This window comes from Daktulosphaira vitifoliae, unplaced genomic scaffold, assembly GCF_025091365.1.
Source record: "Daktulosphaira vitifoliae isolate Bord-2020 unplaced genomic scaffold, ASM2509136v1 Scaffold_1, whole genome shotgun sequence".
NCBI classification, from domain to species: Eukaryota; Metazoa; Arthropoda; class Insecta; order Hemiptera; family Phylloxeridae; genus Daktulosphaira; species Daktulosphaira vitifoliae.
In genome coordinates, this window is record NW_026099572.1 from 75,945,495 (window position 1) to 75,962,032 (window position 16,538).

General features: G+C 24.7%; 2 protein-coding genes across 3 annotated transcripts in view; both read left to right on the plus strand.

Moving 5' to 3' along the window:
• Nucleotides 1–989: 989 nt before the first annotated feature.
• Nucleotides 990–14,144, plus strand: LOC126897040 (ribosomal protein S6 kinase 2 beta-like). Of its 2 annotated transcripts, none has more exons than XM_050670397.1 (17): nucleotides 990–1,101; nucleotides 1,366–1,436; nucleotides 2,114–2,401; nucleotides 2,475–2,556; nucleotides 2,660–2,820; nucleotides 2,956–3,062; nucleotides 4,008–4,185; nucleotides 4,250–4,415; nucleotides 4,524–4,679; nucleotides 6,421–6,569; nucleotides 6,700–6,822; nucleotides 6,905–6,994; nucleotides 7,217–7,375; nucleotides 11,332–11,570; nucleotides 11,635–11,752; nucleotides 12,272–12,409; nucleotides 13,573–14,144. In XM_050670397.1, exons 2-17 carry the CDS (start codon nucleotides 1,368–1,370, stop codon nucleotides 13,684–13,686), a joined length of 2,337 nt encoding a protein of 778 aa, XP_050526354.1. In that variant the 5' UTR covers nucleotides 990–1,101; nucleotides 1,366–1,367; the 3' UTR covers nucleotides 13,687–14,144. The 2 variants fall into 2 exon arrangements, with proteins under 2 accessions (XP_050526354.1, XP_050526355.1); XM_050670398.1 differs by lacking the exon at nucleotides 990–1,101 and adding an exon at nucleotides 13,182–13,232 and having other exon boundaries at nucleotides 1,146–1,436; nucleotides 13,573–13,664.
• Nucleotides 14,145–15,858: 1,714 nt separating this feature from the next.
• LOC126897039 (nephrin) overlaps nucleotides 15,859–16,538 on the plus strand; it is a 163,421-nt gene continuing 162,741 nt past the window's right edge. The window contains exon 1 of the mRNA XM_050670395.1: nucleotides 15,859–16,321. Coding sequence (XP_050526352.1) covers nucleotides 16,243–16,321 — 79 coding nt within the window. The 5' untranslated portion in view covers nucleotides 15,859–16,242. The remainder of the gene's footprint in view (nucleotides 16,322–16,538) is intronic.

Below are 16,538 nucleotides of genomic sequence, written 5' to 3' on the forward strand. Positions count from 1 at the left end.
TTTTTTATGAGAAATAATATTTTTTAATAATCTCTTTTTCATTCGACATACTTTATCTTAATCAGGATATTAATAAGGAAATAGCAGATCATGTAACTTTTGGAATAATCCACCAATTTTCGAAAAATAAACACAAATTTTGAACTTGTAAGATTCATAGAATGGGATACTGTCTAAGAAGGAGTGGAGGGACCCCCCCACAATCTTTTCATGGTAAACAAATTATGGAAAATGATACAAAGGCCCAAAATTGTTGGCCCCTCCAATAAACATTTTCTGGCTACGTGCCTGTGTTCAAGAGAGGACCAGAAAACTTCTAATAGAGTAATAGAATCAAACTCTAGTACTTATACATTGAGACATTACATTTTCCTAATAAGTAATGATGGACTGATTCAATTTGTTTGAATCTTATGTTTAAGGCTTAAAATTATATTCATTTATACAATTTTTTTGAGTCACTTTGAAGGGTCCGAAGTATTGCAACCTCGGTAATAACATATAACTAAACTATCAGGTCAGTTAATAAAAATTTGTAGTGGCTAATGGCGTGTTGAATTTATAAATACATACAATTTCGGTCTCTAAATATGATCTTCACAAAGTCTACAGTTTTTATGAACATTGAGAAGTTTTTCATTTTTAGCTCCTTTAAAGCTCTTAAATTTTCTTAATTGTTAGAAAAAGTAATATATAATATTACATTTTACTACGTTAAATTCGTTCCTTCAAAGTAAATCATAATATTTTTAAAACTGATGTTTTCCTGGGATTTTATTGTCAGATTATTTATTAAAGGTAACTTCACGTTTTATTAAACACTGAATTTTTTGTACTTTTGTATGTATTAATGTATATTTTATTGTGAAATATGGTATTTATAACGTAAGATTTAATGATTTATTGACTTTGCTACACTGTAAAGCTTACGTAACACCTGTGAAGTTTGATAACGTAGTTATCTCAGTATCCGCGTTTGTGATTTGGTTGGAATTGAGGATTATACTCCCAACGTTATATGATTAATGTGCTATACGCATAATAATATTAGTAATTTTGATTAACCAAAATATGTTTGGTCCGTAATATTTATCATATTAGGTATACTGTTATTGATTGTAATAATCCAGTCAAATATTTTATTGTTTTACATGTTAAAATATAAAAAGTAGTATGTTAATTTATAAAGATCATTTTTTGTTGGTTGTTTTATCATAACAGAACATTAATATGATTTGTTTTATCATTATTTATTTTTATATAAGTTATTATTCTTCATTCTAAAGTGTATAATATTATTTTCCTTCATCAACTGTTACATTTTCTTACTCTTATATTTCGTTATATTATTATTTTATTGTTAAGTAATGCCACTTGCTGGACTTGGAGAATCAGTCGATCCTTGGAAACGAGTATCGATACAACCGGAACCAGAGGTTTGTGCATCTTTACTCATATTCTGTTTTTAAAGTTAACTTTAAGATAAAAAAATGTCATCTAGATTAATTACAGATATATCTATATGTTCAGTTTTGTCCTGTTTCGAATTTGTTGCAAAGTTCATTTTTAAAACTGTAACAAATTCAAAACGTCAGCATAAAATTGAAGATGTGGATATATTTGTTAATATTCTAAATAATAAAACAATCTATAAAAGCTTTAACTCTTTCAAAAAATTTTCATTTATTAATAAGTAAATTTAAGAAATTATTTTTAAATTATATAGCTACAATAATTGAATCTCTTAAATAATACATATTATAAATACATAATAGAATACCAATTATCTTAGTTTCTTTATAGCATAATTACAACAAATGAAACTGTAATTTAATTTAAAGATTTTAATTTAACTCAAGTACATATCTTCTAGATTATATTAATTTTGATTTTATATAAAAAAGCTCCAAAAGCAGAAGAAATAAAAGCAAAAAAATATTGAATCCAAGATAATTGAGTTTAATGTTTGAAAAAACATATTTTTTTTGGGTTGTTGGATAACAATATCCTTGATGAATAGTTTTATTTATCAAAAATTAAATAATTTTTCGAAATCTTTTATATAAAAATTGTTCATTTATTATTTATATTTATTGTAATGAAACATTCTTAGAATTTGAATAACGCAAACAACATGGTTGTTGGTACATCCAAATCAAAACCCATACCATTTGGGCAACCAAACTCGACTGGATTGTACATGAATTTATCTAAAGTGGATAAGAATTATGAAATAGTAGATGATACCTATGATGATCATAATGAAGAAAACACTATTGACTCGGATGATAATAATGGCCATGAAATTGAACTTAAAGAACTTATAAAAGAAGGTCATGAAAGAGCTGATCGGTCACAATTTGAATTGCTTAAGGTTCTTGGGCAGGGATCATTTGGCAAAGTATTAACATACAAATAATTTTTAAATTAAATGCATATAGTAATAAATATTTATTAATAATTAATAATTATAGGTATTCTTAGTAAGAAAAATTGCTGGCCCTGATAATGGAACACTTTATGCAATGAAAGTTCTAAAAAAAGCTACGCTTAAAGGTATCTTTTTTATTAACAATTAATTGTATAATTTGCATTATTGTTAGGGTTATTTTTGTTTGTTAATAAATTACTATTATTTTTATTAAAATTTAAATTTTAGTGAGAGACAGAATAAGGACAAAAATGGAACGCAACATTTTAGTTGATGTGCGTCATCCTTTCATTGTACGTTTACATTACGCATTTCAAACGGAAGGAAAACTATATCTTATACTAGACTTCTTACGTGGAGGAGATCTTTTTACTAGACTTTCTAAAGAAGTATTCAATTTAGTATTAAATAAATTACTATTGATTTATTTACATTTTTTATCAAACAGAAGTTATAAATAGTTTTTTTTTAATTTTTACAAATTAAACTAAGTATTGAGATCATATTTTAAAATTAATTTTCAGGTAATGTTTACTGAAGAAGACGTTAAGTTTTATTTAGCTGAATTGGCATTAGCTCTTGATCACATTCATAGTCTTGGCATTATTTATAGAGATTTAAAACCTGAAAAGTAATACAATTATAAAAATTTATATCACTTGTGACTAATTAATTAAATTGAATTAAAATTATATTAAAAATATTATTAATTTTATTTAATTTATATCTAGTTAAATTTTTTTTTATTTAGTTGAAATGGTATCTTATTTTCAATTTATATAAATTTTTTATAGCTCAGTTATTATTGTTAATATAAACTCTTTTCTTTCTTTCTTTATAAACATTTTCTTAACACACTTTAAACATTTTGAGTGACTCTCAAGCTCACTTAGTGTTAATGAAATTATTGTAATTTACATTTATTCCTCAATTCCTATAGTATTTATGTAAAAAAATTACTATATATATAATATTTTAATTTTTTTACTACAAATTTTGAAGCTTTCAATAAATTAATGTTAATTTTATTATACCATTATTATTTGAGTTATAATACATTAAAAAAATTAAAAATTATTATCTATAAAAAATGTTTAAGGATAATCTAAAAATAAATGACAGCATCTTATATATAGAATATTTTTTCCCTTTCATTAGTTGAGAATAATGTGGAATAGTAATGTATAAGTTTTTTATGATAATAAAATTCTATATTTCGAAAATAATTTTCTCTGAGACATGGTGTGGTGCTGTGGAACAATCAGTTGTCATTTTAGCACTGATGTTTAGCTGCGTTGTTTGATGTTGGTATCTATATGAGTGACTATACAGGAACATTAAAATTCACACACATTTCACCTCCATGCTGGCTCAGCAATAATGAGATTGCATCAGATTATCAGCCAATATCAAAAACTGTCAAATTGTTATAATCGACCCCAAAATAGTTGGGATTGGAGCTAAAGGAAACAAATAATGATGATAACAAATAATTTTTTAGTTTTACTCTTGTTCTTACTATATTTACTAAAGAGAACACTTATTTGTATGTTTTAAATTTTATTTATTTTTGTAGTATTTTATTGGATGCTGATGGACATATATCTTTAACTGATTTTGGCTTAAGTAAACTACCTTTAGATGATCAAAAAGCTTATTCGTTTTGTGGTACAGTTGAGTATATGGCACCTGAAGTTGTTAACCGTAAAGGGCATTCTTTTGTTGCTGATTGGTGGTCTTTTGGAGTTTTGATGGTAGTTATAAAGAAAGTTTTATTGTATTATGCTTAAATGATCATTGGAAATTGTTATTAAATAGTATGAAATGTTAACTGGCTCATTACCATTTCAAGGAGCAAATCGTAAAGAAACTATGGCTCAAATATTAAGAGCTAAACTTGGCATGCCACAATTTCTTTCAAATGAAGCTCAAAGCTTGTTACGTGTTCTTTTTAAAAGAAATCCTAGTAATCGCTTGGGTGCAGGTAAGATTAAATTCCACTTTCATATTGAGTGATATACTTTGTATTCAATAAAATTTTCTTGTGTATTTATTGTTAAATAGATAGTTAATCAATATTTATTTGTTACAGCGGGTATACAAGAGCTAAAAGACCACTCATTCTTTGCATCAATTGATTGGGACAAACTTTATCTCAAAGAAATTCATCCACCGTTTAAACCTGCAGTCAGTAGAGCAGATGATGCTTTCTATTTTGATAGTGAATTTACTTCTAAAACTCCAAAAGGTATATATTATATTTCTTAAAAAATAACAAAAATTTTTTTCTTTATCATAGAAAAATGATTATTATTTATAAGTTTTCTTTATTACGTTGCCAAAAAACACATAACAATTTTTTTTTCTACAAAACTTATAGAAAATTAAATTTCAAACAACTTTAACTTGAAAATTTTTTTTATAACTTAAATGTTCATTGTATATATATTTAAATAACTGAAATATATGAATTTTACTAGTAAACATAATATTAATGGAACTTTTGATTTTTAGGGGGTAAATATTTGATTTATGAGTTTTATGATAATGGCCTCTTTTATGTAAAATAATTACATGTATAATTTCTTTCTTATAAAGTTGTACGTAAAAATCATACATTTTGAGATAAAGCACAATATCTGAAAAACTACCCTTTTAATTGAATTTTCAACCCTATTGCGGTACATGTTAACATCAACCTATCGGGACCAAATTTTGCACAGTTTATTTTTACATTTAGTAGAACAATTTTTTGATGCATGTAAATGGAATTTTAAAATTTGTATTTTAAGGTTCAATCTAAATTGCATGAATGTTCTGGAATATTTTCTAATAGTGTATGGGCACAAACTAGTTAATCCTAGGAATTAATAAGAGTAACAACCAATAATAATTATCAAGTATCAAGTAATCAATAAGCTGTTCAGTCGTTAGTATACTGAGTGTAATTTTGTGATATTAGTAAAAATAATGTGTCTTAGTGTTTCAATATTTATAGTAAAATACATTCCATCTTTCTTTATTAATTAAATAGTAGTCGTTGGCAAATTTATATAACCTTAATAATTCTATAAGTTCATAAAATACTACAAGACTTATTCGATTATAAAGTGTTAAAAAAGAAATGGATTGCAGTAGATATCACATAAAAATAATAAATTATGTATTATAATTAACTTTAAAAAAAAACTCAGAACAATTGGAAAAGAAACCTCTTAGATTAAAATACAGTAACAACTACATTCTACAATTTTTTTTGACAATGGTAGAAGTTTGTAAATAATTGCAAAATTATTAGAGAATTAATTTTTCTTAGCCTTAAATAAATTTGAACATGTATGCATTTTGAATTTCTTTAACACCTTTTCATCCATTTGAATTAAGACTACCCTAAAGTATACTTAAAACATTGTTAATTTTTTTTAAATATTCAATAATTTATAAATACTTATTAGATGTTTTATTATCTAAAATTTTTTCTAAAATTTTCAATTTTTCACATATATAAGAAAAAAATTGAATTTTTGAGTATTTTCTTTAAAATTCATAATTTTTTGGCCCTTTTGATTTTTAGTAGTCACAAAATACTTTTTATGAAACTTAAAAATTCAAATGAACATTTTAATCTTGGTTTGTATATTATTATAAATTAATACATTTCTTATGAACAGACTTATAATTTAAACATATCATGAGTTTAAATCAATATTTAAACCCATTAAATGCTCTGCTTTATAGATGAATTTTGGTATAAAAATGTATAATTTGTTAATTTTTATATCTTAAAGGCTCAAATTTGTTGTAACCATTAATAACTGTTTGTACAGTATTTTATAGAAAATAGACTTTTTATTTTCCTATAGCTTTATAATATTTTGTGTTTAACAATATATTTTATAAGTAAAATGAATACCACAATTCCAATATAATAAGAAAAAATATACAGAAAATTAATTGTAATCTATAATCTAGTTTTTGTTTAATTTTAGATTCTCCTTGTGTTCCTCCAAGTGCTAATGCACATGAGTTGTTTAGAGGTTTTAGTTTTGTTGCACCTTGTTTAATTGGAGATGAAGAGAACAATGGTAATCAACAAGTGTCAAATGTACCTGTTAAAGTGACTGAACCATATTCAAAGGTATAACAATTATTTATTAATGAATTCTAATGTTATAATTTAAATAAATAAATGTAGATAATTTGAACATTAGACAATTTTTAAATGTAGTAGGAATATTTATATATTAGTTTTAATGTATTTTATATAGTTACCATATAATAAAAGAAATGCAGCTGATGAGTATGAGCTAAAACAAGAAATAGGTCGAGGTAGTTATTCTTCATGCAGACTTTGTGTTCATAAAACCAGTCGTATAGAGTATGCAGTGAAAGTAATCTGAAAACTTTTTATATTCTGTATTAAGTCTTTTTAAAACTAATATATATATAATTATCATTTTAATTTAATCACAGATAATAGATAAATCTAAAAAAGACTGTCAAGAAGAAGTAGAAATTCTTTTACGATATGGGCATCACAATAATATAGTTACTTTAAGAGATGTAAGTATTTTTCTAGAAATAATAAGTCTAATTTTTATCCCCCTGCATCGTTCATATAGTTTTAATGCCACTATAGCTCTTCAAGATATTTATTTAGTTCTAGGAATGGATAGGTCTTGAATTTTTAATATATTTTTTTAAAAAGAATTTTAAAATATTATTTTATTAATTTATTGTATTCCTATTATGTAGAAATTAATTTTTGTTTACAATTTATATAAGGTATATGAAGATGAAAAGGCTGTTTACTTAGTTATGGAGTACATGAGAGGTGGTGAGTTACTTGATAGGCTTCATAAACTTAAATATTTTTCTGAAAGAGAAGCTAGTGCTATAATGCAAGTAATTACATCAACAATATGTTACCTTCATAAAAATGGAGTAAGTTATTTATATTTTAGGTATTTTTAATTTAATAATTGTTGTTTATTGCTTGAGATTTTTAATTTTAATTTTGCAGAGAAATAAAAAAAAATTGTTAGATTAAAATTAAATAGTTTTAGTTTTTCATCAATAAATTGTCAATAAAATTTATTTGAGATTATTAAAACTGGATAATTTATAATTAAACTTTTTTTTACTTTAAGTTAGGAGGGATTGAAAATGTTATTTTGATTATTATTAAATTGTTCTCAATATAGAGAAAGCTTAGGTAGTTATGAAACATACACGTAAAAAAAAAAAAAAATAATAAAATAGTTGTTTTGATAAACTGTAGCTTTTTGAATGATATTTTTAGTATGGAACAAAAAAATTATAAATATATTACACAATTTTAAAACAATGCAGCAACAGTTTAATTTATCATAATGAATTCTGATAGGATAAAAAAATTAGTGTTACATTTTTTTGATATTGATTAACATTATCATCGATCATAATTTTATTTGTGTATCTAAGTGTGTAATATATGTTATTTACAAAGAGATCTGTAGTTATTTCTGTTTGATTTTATTATATTACTATTAATTAATCATTTTTATTATAATAATATAATATTAATTAAAATAATAAAATAAATTTATTCTAACTTTATTTTACTAAAACTTCGTTGTCATTGCGTTACCATAATCATAACAATATATGTGTATAAATATTCAATACTGCTGTAACTTAATATTGTCTACTAGATATTAAATAACATTATTTTTCATTATTGATTTATTATCTTTAAAATATACCAAGTGCTTCATTTCTCCCGAGTATCCAATTAAAATTAGCTTTGATGAGTGGCTGAAAAGTTATTAATTTTACTATGTTTTTTTTTTGACCATATGAATACTTGGTTCCTACAGGTTCGTTTACATTCAACAATATATTAAAAGATTACAAATTGTTTCTAGTTAAAGTTATCAGTGCCATAATTTGAAAAAATTCCCCTCAAATCTTAAAGGGATTAAAATAAAATGTTATTGTACATTCTGTATTAATATTTTTAGTTAAATATTAAAATAACATTTGAAAACTAGAAAGATAATTATGAATTTTTTACTGAAAATGTTTTAGACATTTATCTTGATGATCATACAATTTTATATATAATGTCAAAATATTTTCTTTCAAAAAAAAAAAAAAACTATGTCAAATTAAAGATACTACAGTGTACCTTAAGATAATAAAAGAAAAAATATTGTATAACTTAATGTTTCTGAGTTATTAGTCTAGAAGTCATGTAATTTCCAACAGGTATTGCGATTTTTAAGTTTTTGACAACTTTAATAATAACCTGAATTCACAAATTTTATCAATTTAAAGCGTATAAAATCCACCATAAGATTAAAAAAAGAAAAATGTCTGATGATATTTCTCATTTCAAATTTCTTTTGAAATTTGCCAAATTTTAACTTCAATGCGAAGCTGAGAAAGTATTAGTTTTACTATGATGTGTTATTTTTTTTTTGTGTCTGTTACCACTTTTTCTCAGCTCTCACCAAACCAATTTCTTTCAACTTTACGTCAATAGATCACAAATCGTATCTAGTCAAAGACCCTCAAAATTTGAAAAAACTTCCCTCGTTCCCCGTAAATGGGGAAAATTCTAAAAAATTTCCAAATTTAAAAATCGCTAATTTTTGACATTTTTAAAATTTTTTTTACTTAAAACTGTCTTAACTTTTTTAAAAATAACCAAATTAATATAATTTTTTTTAAAAGATGTATGATGTATTTACATATCATTTAGTATATTTTTTTTTTATATGTGACCCTTTACCTGCACACAGGGGGGATTTAAAATGACAACTTTTTCACAAAAACTTTTTCAACTTAACTTTTTAATGTGTTCCGAAAAGTCTGACACTTTTATATATATATTTTAAATTAAAGCTAATGTAATATACTTTATTATGGAAAAAAAAATTTCGGATTTTATTTTGTCTTCATGGTGAAAATAGCTAACTTACGCTATTCTTGTGTTAAAATTCTCGATTTTATATTATACATTTTTAACAAAAATTGCTATAACTTGAAAGATATACGTATCAATACAACTTTTTCATGAGAAGTAGTATTTATATACATCTTTCATTCGACATACTTTTTTTTTAATATTGGACTATTTCCCTATATACGGGGGAGAGGAGGTTAAAATCTAAAAAATGCATATAGAAAGTAAAACTTTTTCAACTTAACTTTGGAAAGTGTTCCGAAAATACTGATACTTTATATATGTATATATACAGGGTGATTTTTTTAGTATAACCCACTCAATTACTTACAGAATAATAATAATTAAATCATTTTTTTTTATTATTATCTTTAGTTACACATTATTCTTGAATTATTAACTATGTAATACTTTTTAAAGTTTATCCCTTATGCCTGGTAGGGGTGTCAACTTTTTTTTTTTAAATGGTAACACATATTTTTAATTTAATAAAATGTTTGAGTTTTTAATTCAATAATAAATGGCATTTGAATTTTTAATAAAACTTAATTTGTTTATTAGATATAAACATTTAAAGTTTCAAATTTTTGAGTTAATATATAGGTATAATACACAAGGGATTACAAATACAGGTAGCTAATTGGTTTTTTATGATATTGCTATCACAGTCACGGATTGTTTATTATCAATTATGACTATCAATAGATATACTTTTTGTATTGTCAGTTAGTGTATTTATAAACTCACAACAATGTACCTTACTATCATTGATAATAACAATGCTGTGTACCTGCTAATATCGATGTCATAAAAAATCAATAAATGAAATAAAAAAAAAAATATTCTGTTGATTTTTTTTGAATAAGCCAAAATTTGTAAGATGTTTTTATTTTTTTTTTTAAGTCATTCATTTGCACAATTCTTTTATGATAAAGCTATATAATACTATTAAATTTAAATAAGTATTGAAATCTACTATATTAGATTCCCATTATGGAGAGTTCTTACTGTACTACATTTTTTTAATATTATAAATAAATTACTTTAAAAAAAAAACTGTAGTACAGTGGAGTCGTGACACAGTATGGATGTAGTATAATGGGAAAAGTATAGATAATATCTGACAATGATTATAATCACTATCATAATAAACGCTTAATGCAAATCTGTAGATAGTGTTTAATTTTAAGAAATTTGTGGATTATCCCTAAAGCAAAATTAATTCATATTTTTTGTTCTACTTCGACTGCCATTTGCACATAGAAGATAAGTCGTTGGGACAAATTTTTTTTTTTAATTTATAGTTTGTAACATAAGTTTTAATTTGACATATGTTTAAAGGACGCAGAATTTCTTGATCATTTTTAAGTTAAGTTGAAAAAGTTGAGTTTTAAAAAAAGTCGCTATTTTAAGTCCCCTCTTGTAGGTGGGTAAAAGGTCAGATTTTTAAAAATATATCAAATGATAGGTAAAGATATCATGCATCTATAAAAACAAAAAATATTTTGATTCGTTCATTTTTCAATAGTTACGCAATTTTTAGAAAATTTTTTTTAAAAATGTTGAAATTTATCGATTTTAAAAATCGTAATTTTTTAAAGGATTTCCACCATTTACTGAGAATGAGGGAAAAAAATTTTAATTTTTGAGGGTAATGTCTTCAACTAGATACGATTTGTGATCTTTTCACATATTGTTGAGAAAAATCAGTCTAAAAAAAGTAGTGACAGACACAAAAAATAAAAAAATACATTATGGTAAAATTAATACCTTCTTCGCATTGAAGCTAAAATGTTGTATTTTAATACCTTTAAAAATTCTCAGGTGAAACTGTAGTTTTTATTTATTTTATTAGTATCAAATATTGTGTACTAAAAAAAAAATAATACTTGTCCTTTTTTTTTACTATACATACATTACTAAGTAAATAATTTAATTTTTATTATTTCAGGTTGTACATAGAGATCTTAAGCCTTCTAATATTTTATACGCTAAAGATATTGCATTACCAGATGCTTTACGAATATGTGATTTTGGATTTGCAAAGCAACTGCGTGCAGAGAATGGCCTCTTAATGACTCCTTGTTACACTGCTAATTTTGTTGCACCTGAAGTTTTAAAAAGACAAGGGTATGACGCTGCTTGTGATATCTGGTCATTAGGTGTATTATTGTATACCTTGTTAGCAGGGTGAGTAAAAAAATTGTTTATGAATTTTATGTAGCCTACAATATTTTTTGTATGTAATTTACAGGTATACACCATTTGCTAGTGGTCCTGATGATACACCTTCAGAAATTTTGAATCGTATAGGAAATAGCAGCTTAGACTTAAAATCTGGAAATTGGAGTGTTATTTCTATAGAAGCTAAGGTAACTTACTCATTAAGACTATACCTTAGAAGTGTAAAAATTATTTTAGATATATTCTATGAAACTTTTTTAATTTTTTATAAATATTTAGGTATTAAGTAACATGAGCTTTCTACCCTAAAATTTATGCAACCACCAATTCTTTAATAAAATGTTACTTTTAGAACAACTTTGAGTAAAAAAGTCAGCAAAAATAGTATTGATTTTAAATTAAATAGAATAAATTAAAACAAAAATTTTTTTAGCTTCCCCAAAATTTTTTTCTATATACGTACTTGAACGCTAAGTTACCACGTATTTTAATATTCCAGTTGTATTTTTAATAAAATTTTGGATTAAAAAGTAGTTTTTTTAGTTACACAATATGTATCTAAGAAGACTACTTTTAAAGATTTATATTTAACATAATTATTTTTGATCAAGTCTCTGGAATAACTTTTTTTTTGCTAAAAACCTAAGAGTTTTATTATTGTTTTACTAACTACAAAAAATTAATATTATTTTACTTTTAATGTATAGGAATTAGTTAAAAAATTACTACACATAGATCCTCGCCAAAGACCAACTGCTAGCCAAATATTATTAAGTCCGTGGATTATGAACAGAGATAAATTGCCAACTCATCAAATTCAATTACAAGAGTCTTATAAAATAAAAGTAAGAGCAGTTATACATGATGATTGATGATTGTTCACTAATCAATTACTCTTTAAATAATAATTTCAAGAGTATTTCTTTTTGGTTTTGTTTGGTATTATTATTTCTTGATTTATAGGTGATTAGGCCTATTTGTTATTTCTTATAAGGGTACCAACTTAGTTTTTTTAAATAGTTACACACATAAATAACTATCTCATATAATTGAATAAAAATTATTTAGCTAAAGAAATTACTAGTTGATAACAATTTTTGGTTATGTATTTTGAAAGTTATTAACACTTTCAACGTATTAACATGAGGTGATATGTGAGTTATGTTATTTTTATCAATAAGTATTTTTCTGTTGTACTACTTCTCCCATCTAGGTATAAATATATTCATAACTCCTGAATTACTAGTTTAAAAGTTGTTATTGACCAGTAATTTTCTTAATTAGAATATTTTCCAACGTTTAAGATAGTTAAATATGTATATTGCCATTAAGAAAAAATAAAGTTTATACACATATAAGAGAATAAGGAATAGACTGGAAAAATAATTAACCAATTGAAAATCAAGAAATAAATATTACTCAAAAACTAAAAGTAAAACAAAAATATTTTTAACATTATTATATAATACAAAAGGTTCTAAAATTGTGTGATGAAAAAAATTAATTTTTTAAATATTTTATTTAAGTAAAAAGTTTATATGTAAAATTATTTTTTAAATAAGATTTAACTCAAAATAAAATTAAAACAAGTTATAATTTTATAAAATGTTTGTCTAGCATCGTTTCATCTAGATTTATAGATTTGATAAATATATTTAACAAGTTACAGTAAGTCAAATTTCATTAAAGTATTTAATTAATTTAAAAATGCTATTTTAATTAATTATTATTGTCTAGTATATTAACTATACTTATACAAAAATGGAATGAAAGAAATTATTTAAAAAATCATATGTTAACTATATCCAGACAGACCACAGAAAATAAAATGGCTTTATTTATCCATATATCATCGGGAATTTTTTCTTCCTGTGTAAATAACACGGGACTAGTTCAATTTTTAAAAATTTCAGTTTAAAAATATTAAGTGAAATATTACAAACTTAGAAACCTTATGTTACATATTGAGTTAGGTTATAAATTTGTTATATTTTTATTATTTACATAGGGTGCTATGGAAGCTACATACCGAGCTGTTAGTCAATCGCCACCAACGCCTAATTTAGGACCAGTAGTTTTAAGTCAGCTAGCACAAAGAAGGCATAAATCACGGCCAAAATAATTAGTCAATAGTAATTAAAATAAACATTAAATATATTAAATATTGTATTCCTTTTTATTCTATTTCTTTATTATGTTAATATATTGTCTAGGCTTGAGAATGTTTCATTATTTTCGATTTAGAATATAGTTGTATTAATGTAATTAAATATTCAAATTATCTTTTCTATTTTACATTGTACTAAATTTTTACATTGTTATTATTCTTATTTTGTTATCAAAAAGTCTTAGCCTCCCTAGTTTTGAGCAGCAGAAACTGCTTTATCATCATTGACAATATTATGTAACTATAATGACTATAAATATTATATAATACATTAACAGTATTAAACATTCCTTAAATAATTGTTTTTATTATGTTTGAATTACATTTTGTAATGAAAATTAAATCAATTTAGCTATTTGGATACATTTTTTTTGTATTTTTGAAAATATTAAATTGTTTTGAAGTGTTAAAAATTTGTTTTTATTAATAACTACTTAGATATCTATAAAAATTATCTCAATTTTTACCTAAATGAATGTTAATAATTCTTATATTTTTTGTAACATTCTCATGTCTAATTAACAATTTAAAGTTTTGATACCAGAGTACATAGTTCTTCAAAATTATTAGGTTTCTCAAAAATAATATTAATGAATAATATAATTAATTATAATAGTATTTATCAATGTTTTAGAAGTTATTAACACAATTATACCTATGCGGTAAGAGTAAGGTTGAAAAATTATAAAAGAAATAGTTGCATATTTTCTGTAGTTATTACTTAAATTGTTCTGAAATACTGGTTCAAAAGTTGTTATTACACAAGTCATATTCTTGATTAGATCATTATTTAATGAATAAGCTAGTTAATTATGTATGTTATGATTTGAAAAATATATGTTGATACTTCTATAATGAATAAGTGATGAACAAAAAAAATAAAATTCATGATAGTTAAATTAAGGAAAACCTACAACTAAAAAATATAAAATAAAATTTCTCAATATTTTTATTATTTTATTAATTACGTAGTCCATGATAAAAGAGAATGACTCTGTATGCCTATGGTAAATTTTCAAACAGCTGGGTATTTTGATGGTCATCTAAACAAATTTTATAATTACCTAAAATTCCAAACCCTAATAATAATTAATATTTTAAATTAAAACATATATTTAAAATATTAATTTAAAACTAAAAATATTTAAAGCCATAAAAATTACTACAAAATCACGTAGATGTATGTATAATTGAACATTTTAAATATTACTTTTAATTTGAAATAATATTAGCTACGAGTGATATATTTTTATTATTTATAACATTATAGCGATCACTCCTGTTTGTCCTATTTATTGATAAATTTTAATTATAAATTCCTCATTTTAATCTTATTAAATTAAGATTTAAAATTTCGAATCAAATTTTATTCGTTATATTATTTGTTAGTTATTGCAATATATAATTATCAATTAACTTATTTACATACAATATAAGATAGTAAATTAAAAATATTACGTTTATTTAAAAAAATTCACAAGTGTTGTTTGCAAGTGATGGTTTGATATTGAAATATCTAATATTATACCTTATTGTAAATTATACAATATGACGTGTAATAATATTATTATATCTTATTATACAACCATTATACATTAAATCGATACTACAACACACGTACACCGCACTCGTGAAATAACGGTTATTGCATTCATATTGTTTACCAATCACATTTCCTTTGAAGACGATGTAAAAAAATGGCCAACATACAATGTTAGTGATTTCCAAAAATCACCATAACCATAATACATACCATCCCAATGTTTATAATTGTTTTAATAAACGGCGTCTTATATAGGCAAAACTGATACAAAAGTGTATTCGTCTTTAAATTTAACACAATATAAAGAAAAAAAAAACTATAAAACAATAAGAAAAATTTACTTTGATTCTTTAATTTTTACTGGCGGTATTTGGACAAATTGTTGGCGGGAAATTTTTATCCAGACTACACGACTTATTTGTCAAAAAATATATCTCATGTAAAAATAACTGACGTGGGCTAAATTGAAATTGAAAAAAATTATTCGTTAGGGTGCGTTAATAATATGATCTCGGCCGTAGCCGTGCAGTCTGTAAGCTGTAGGTGGTACTCTGCGCCGCGTGTTCGGGCGTCACGGCTATTGTGATGGCAACGGCACACGCATTGTCAGTCTGTAAACCGCTCGTCCGGTCGCCGCACGTCGCTCGGATCTCTCGTCGCTTGCCGAACACGCCGCAGCCGAATCGCAATGCGTTTCCCCGGACTGTTGCCGGCCGCCTCCGTGAAAACGTACTGTCCGTGGTCTCATCCCGCAACTTAGAGAGTGCGAGCTCAAGTGTATGTTGAGAGCCCTTGAATAGTTTTATTCGTGGTTTCAAAAATAAAAAAATATATATTTTACCGGTAACGTCGTCGTCGTCGTCCAAGTACTCGTGCGAGTATAACAACATAATATAATACATATTTTCTTTTGTAAATATTTTAATAGTGTGAAATTATTACCGGGTCGGTCTCGCAGGACCGTCGCCATGGAGGCCGACCTCCGGATTCTCCTGGTCGTCTGGATATTGTCCACCATGGGAGCGTCGCCCGAATTGGCTTCTGAAGGTAAGAATACAGTTAAATGTAACGATCAAACGGATTACGAGGGCCGATAGGGTCGTTAGTCGGAAAGCACAATCATCACTCGAGGATGATAAAATTTAATTAAAGACATTAATGCGGTCGAAAAGGAATAATAATTAGTTTTTCGCGACGCAGCGAAAGGAGCGTAAACAATAATTAACGGCCGTTTTCTCAAAAATACTTTTACCCCCCCCCCCCC

Excerpts from the sequence above, each read along its gene's own strand:
- LOC126897040 (XM_050670397.1), top strand. The coding sequence starts at position 1,368 with ATGCCACTTGCTGGACTTGGAGAATCAGTCGATCCTTGGAAACGAGTA. Across the intron at positions 4,680-6,420 it reads TACTTCTAAAACTCCAAAAG|ATTCTCCTTGTGTTCCTCCA; the intron begins GTATATATTATA and ends GTTTAATTTTAG. Across the intron at positions 6,570-6,699 it reads TGACTGAACCATATTCAAAG|TTACCATATAATAAAAGAAA; the intron begins GTATAACAATTA and ends TATTTTATATAG.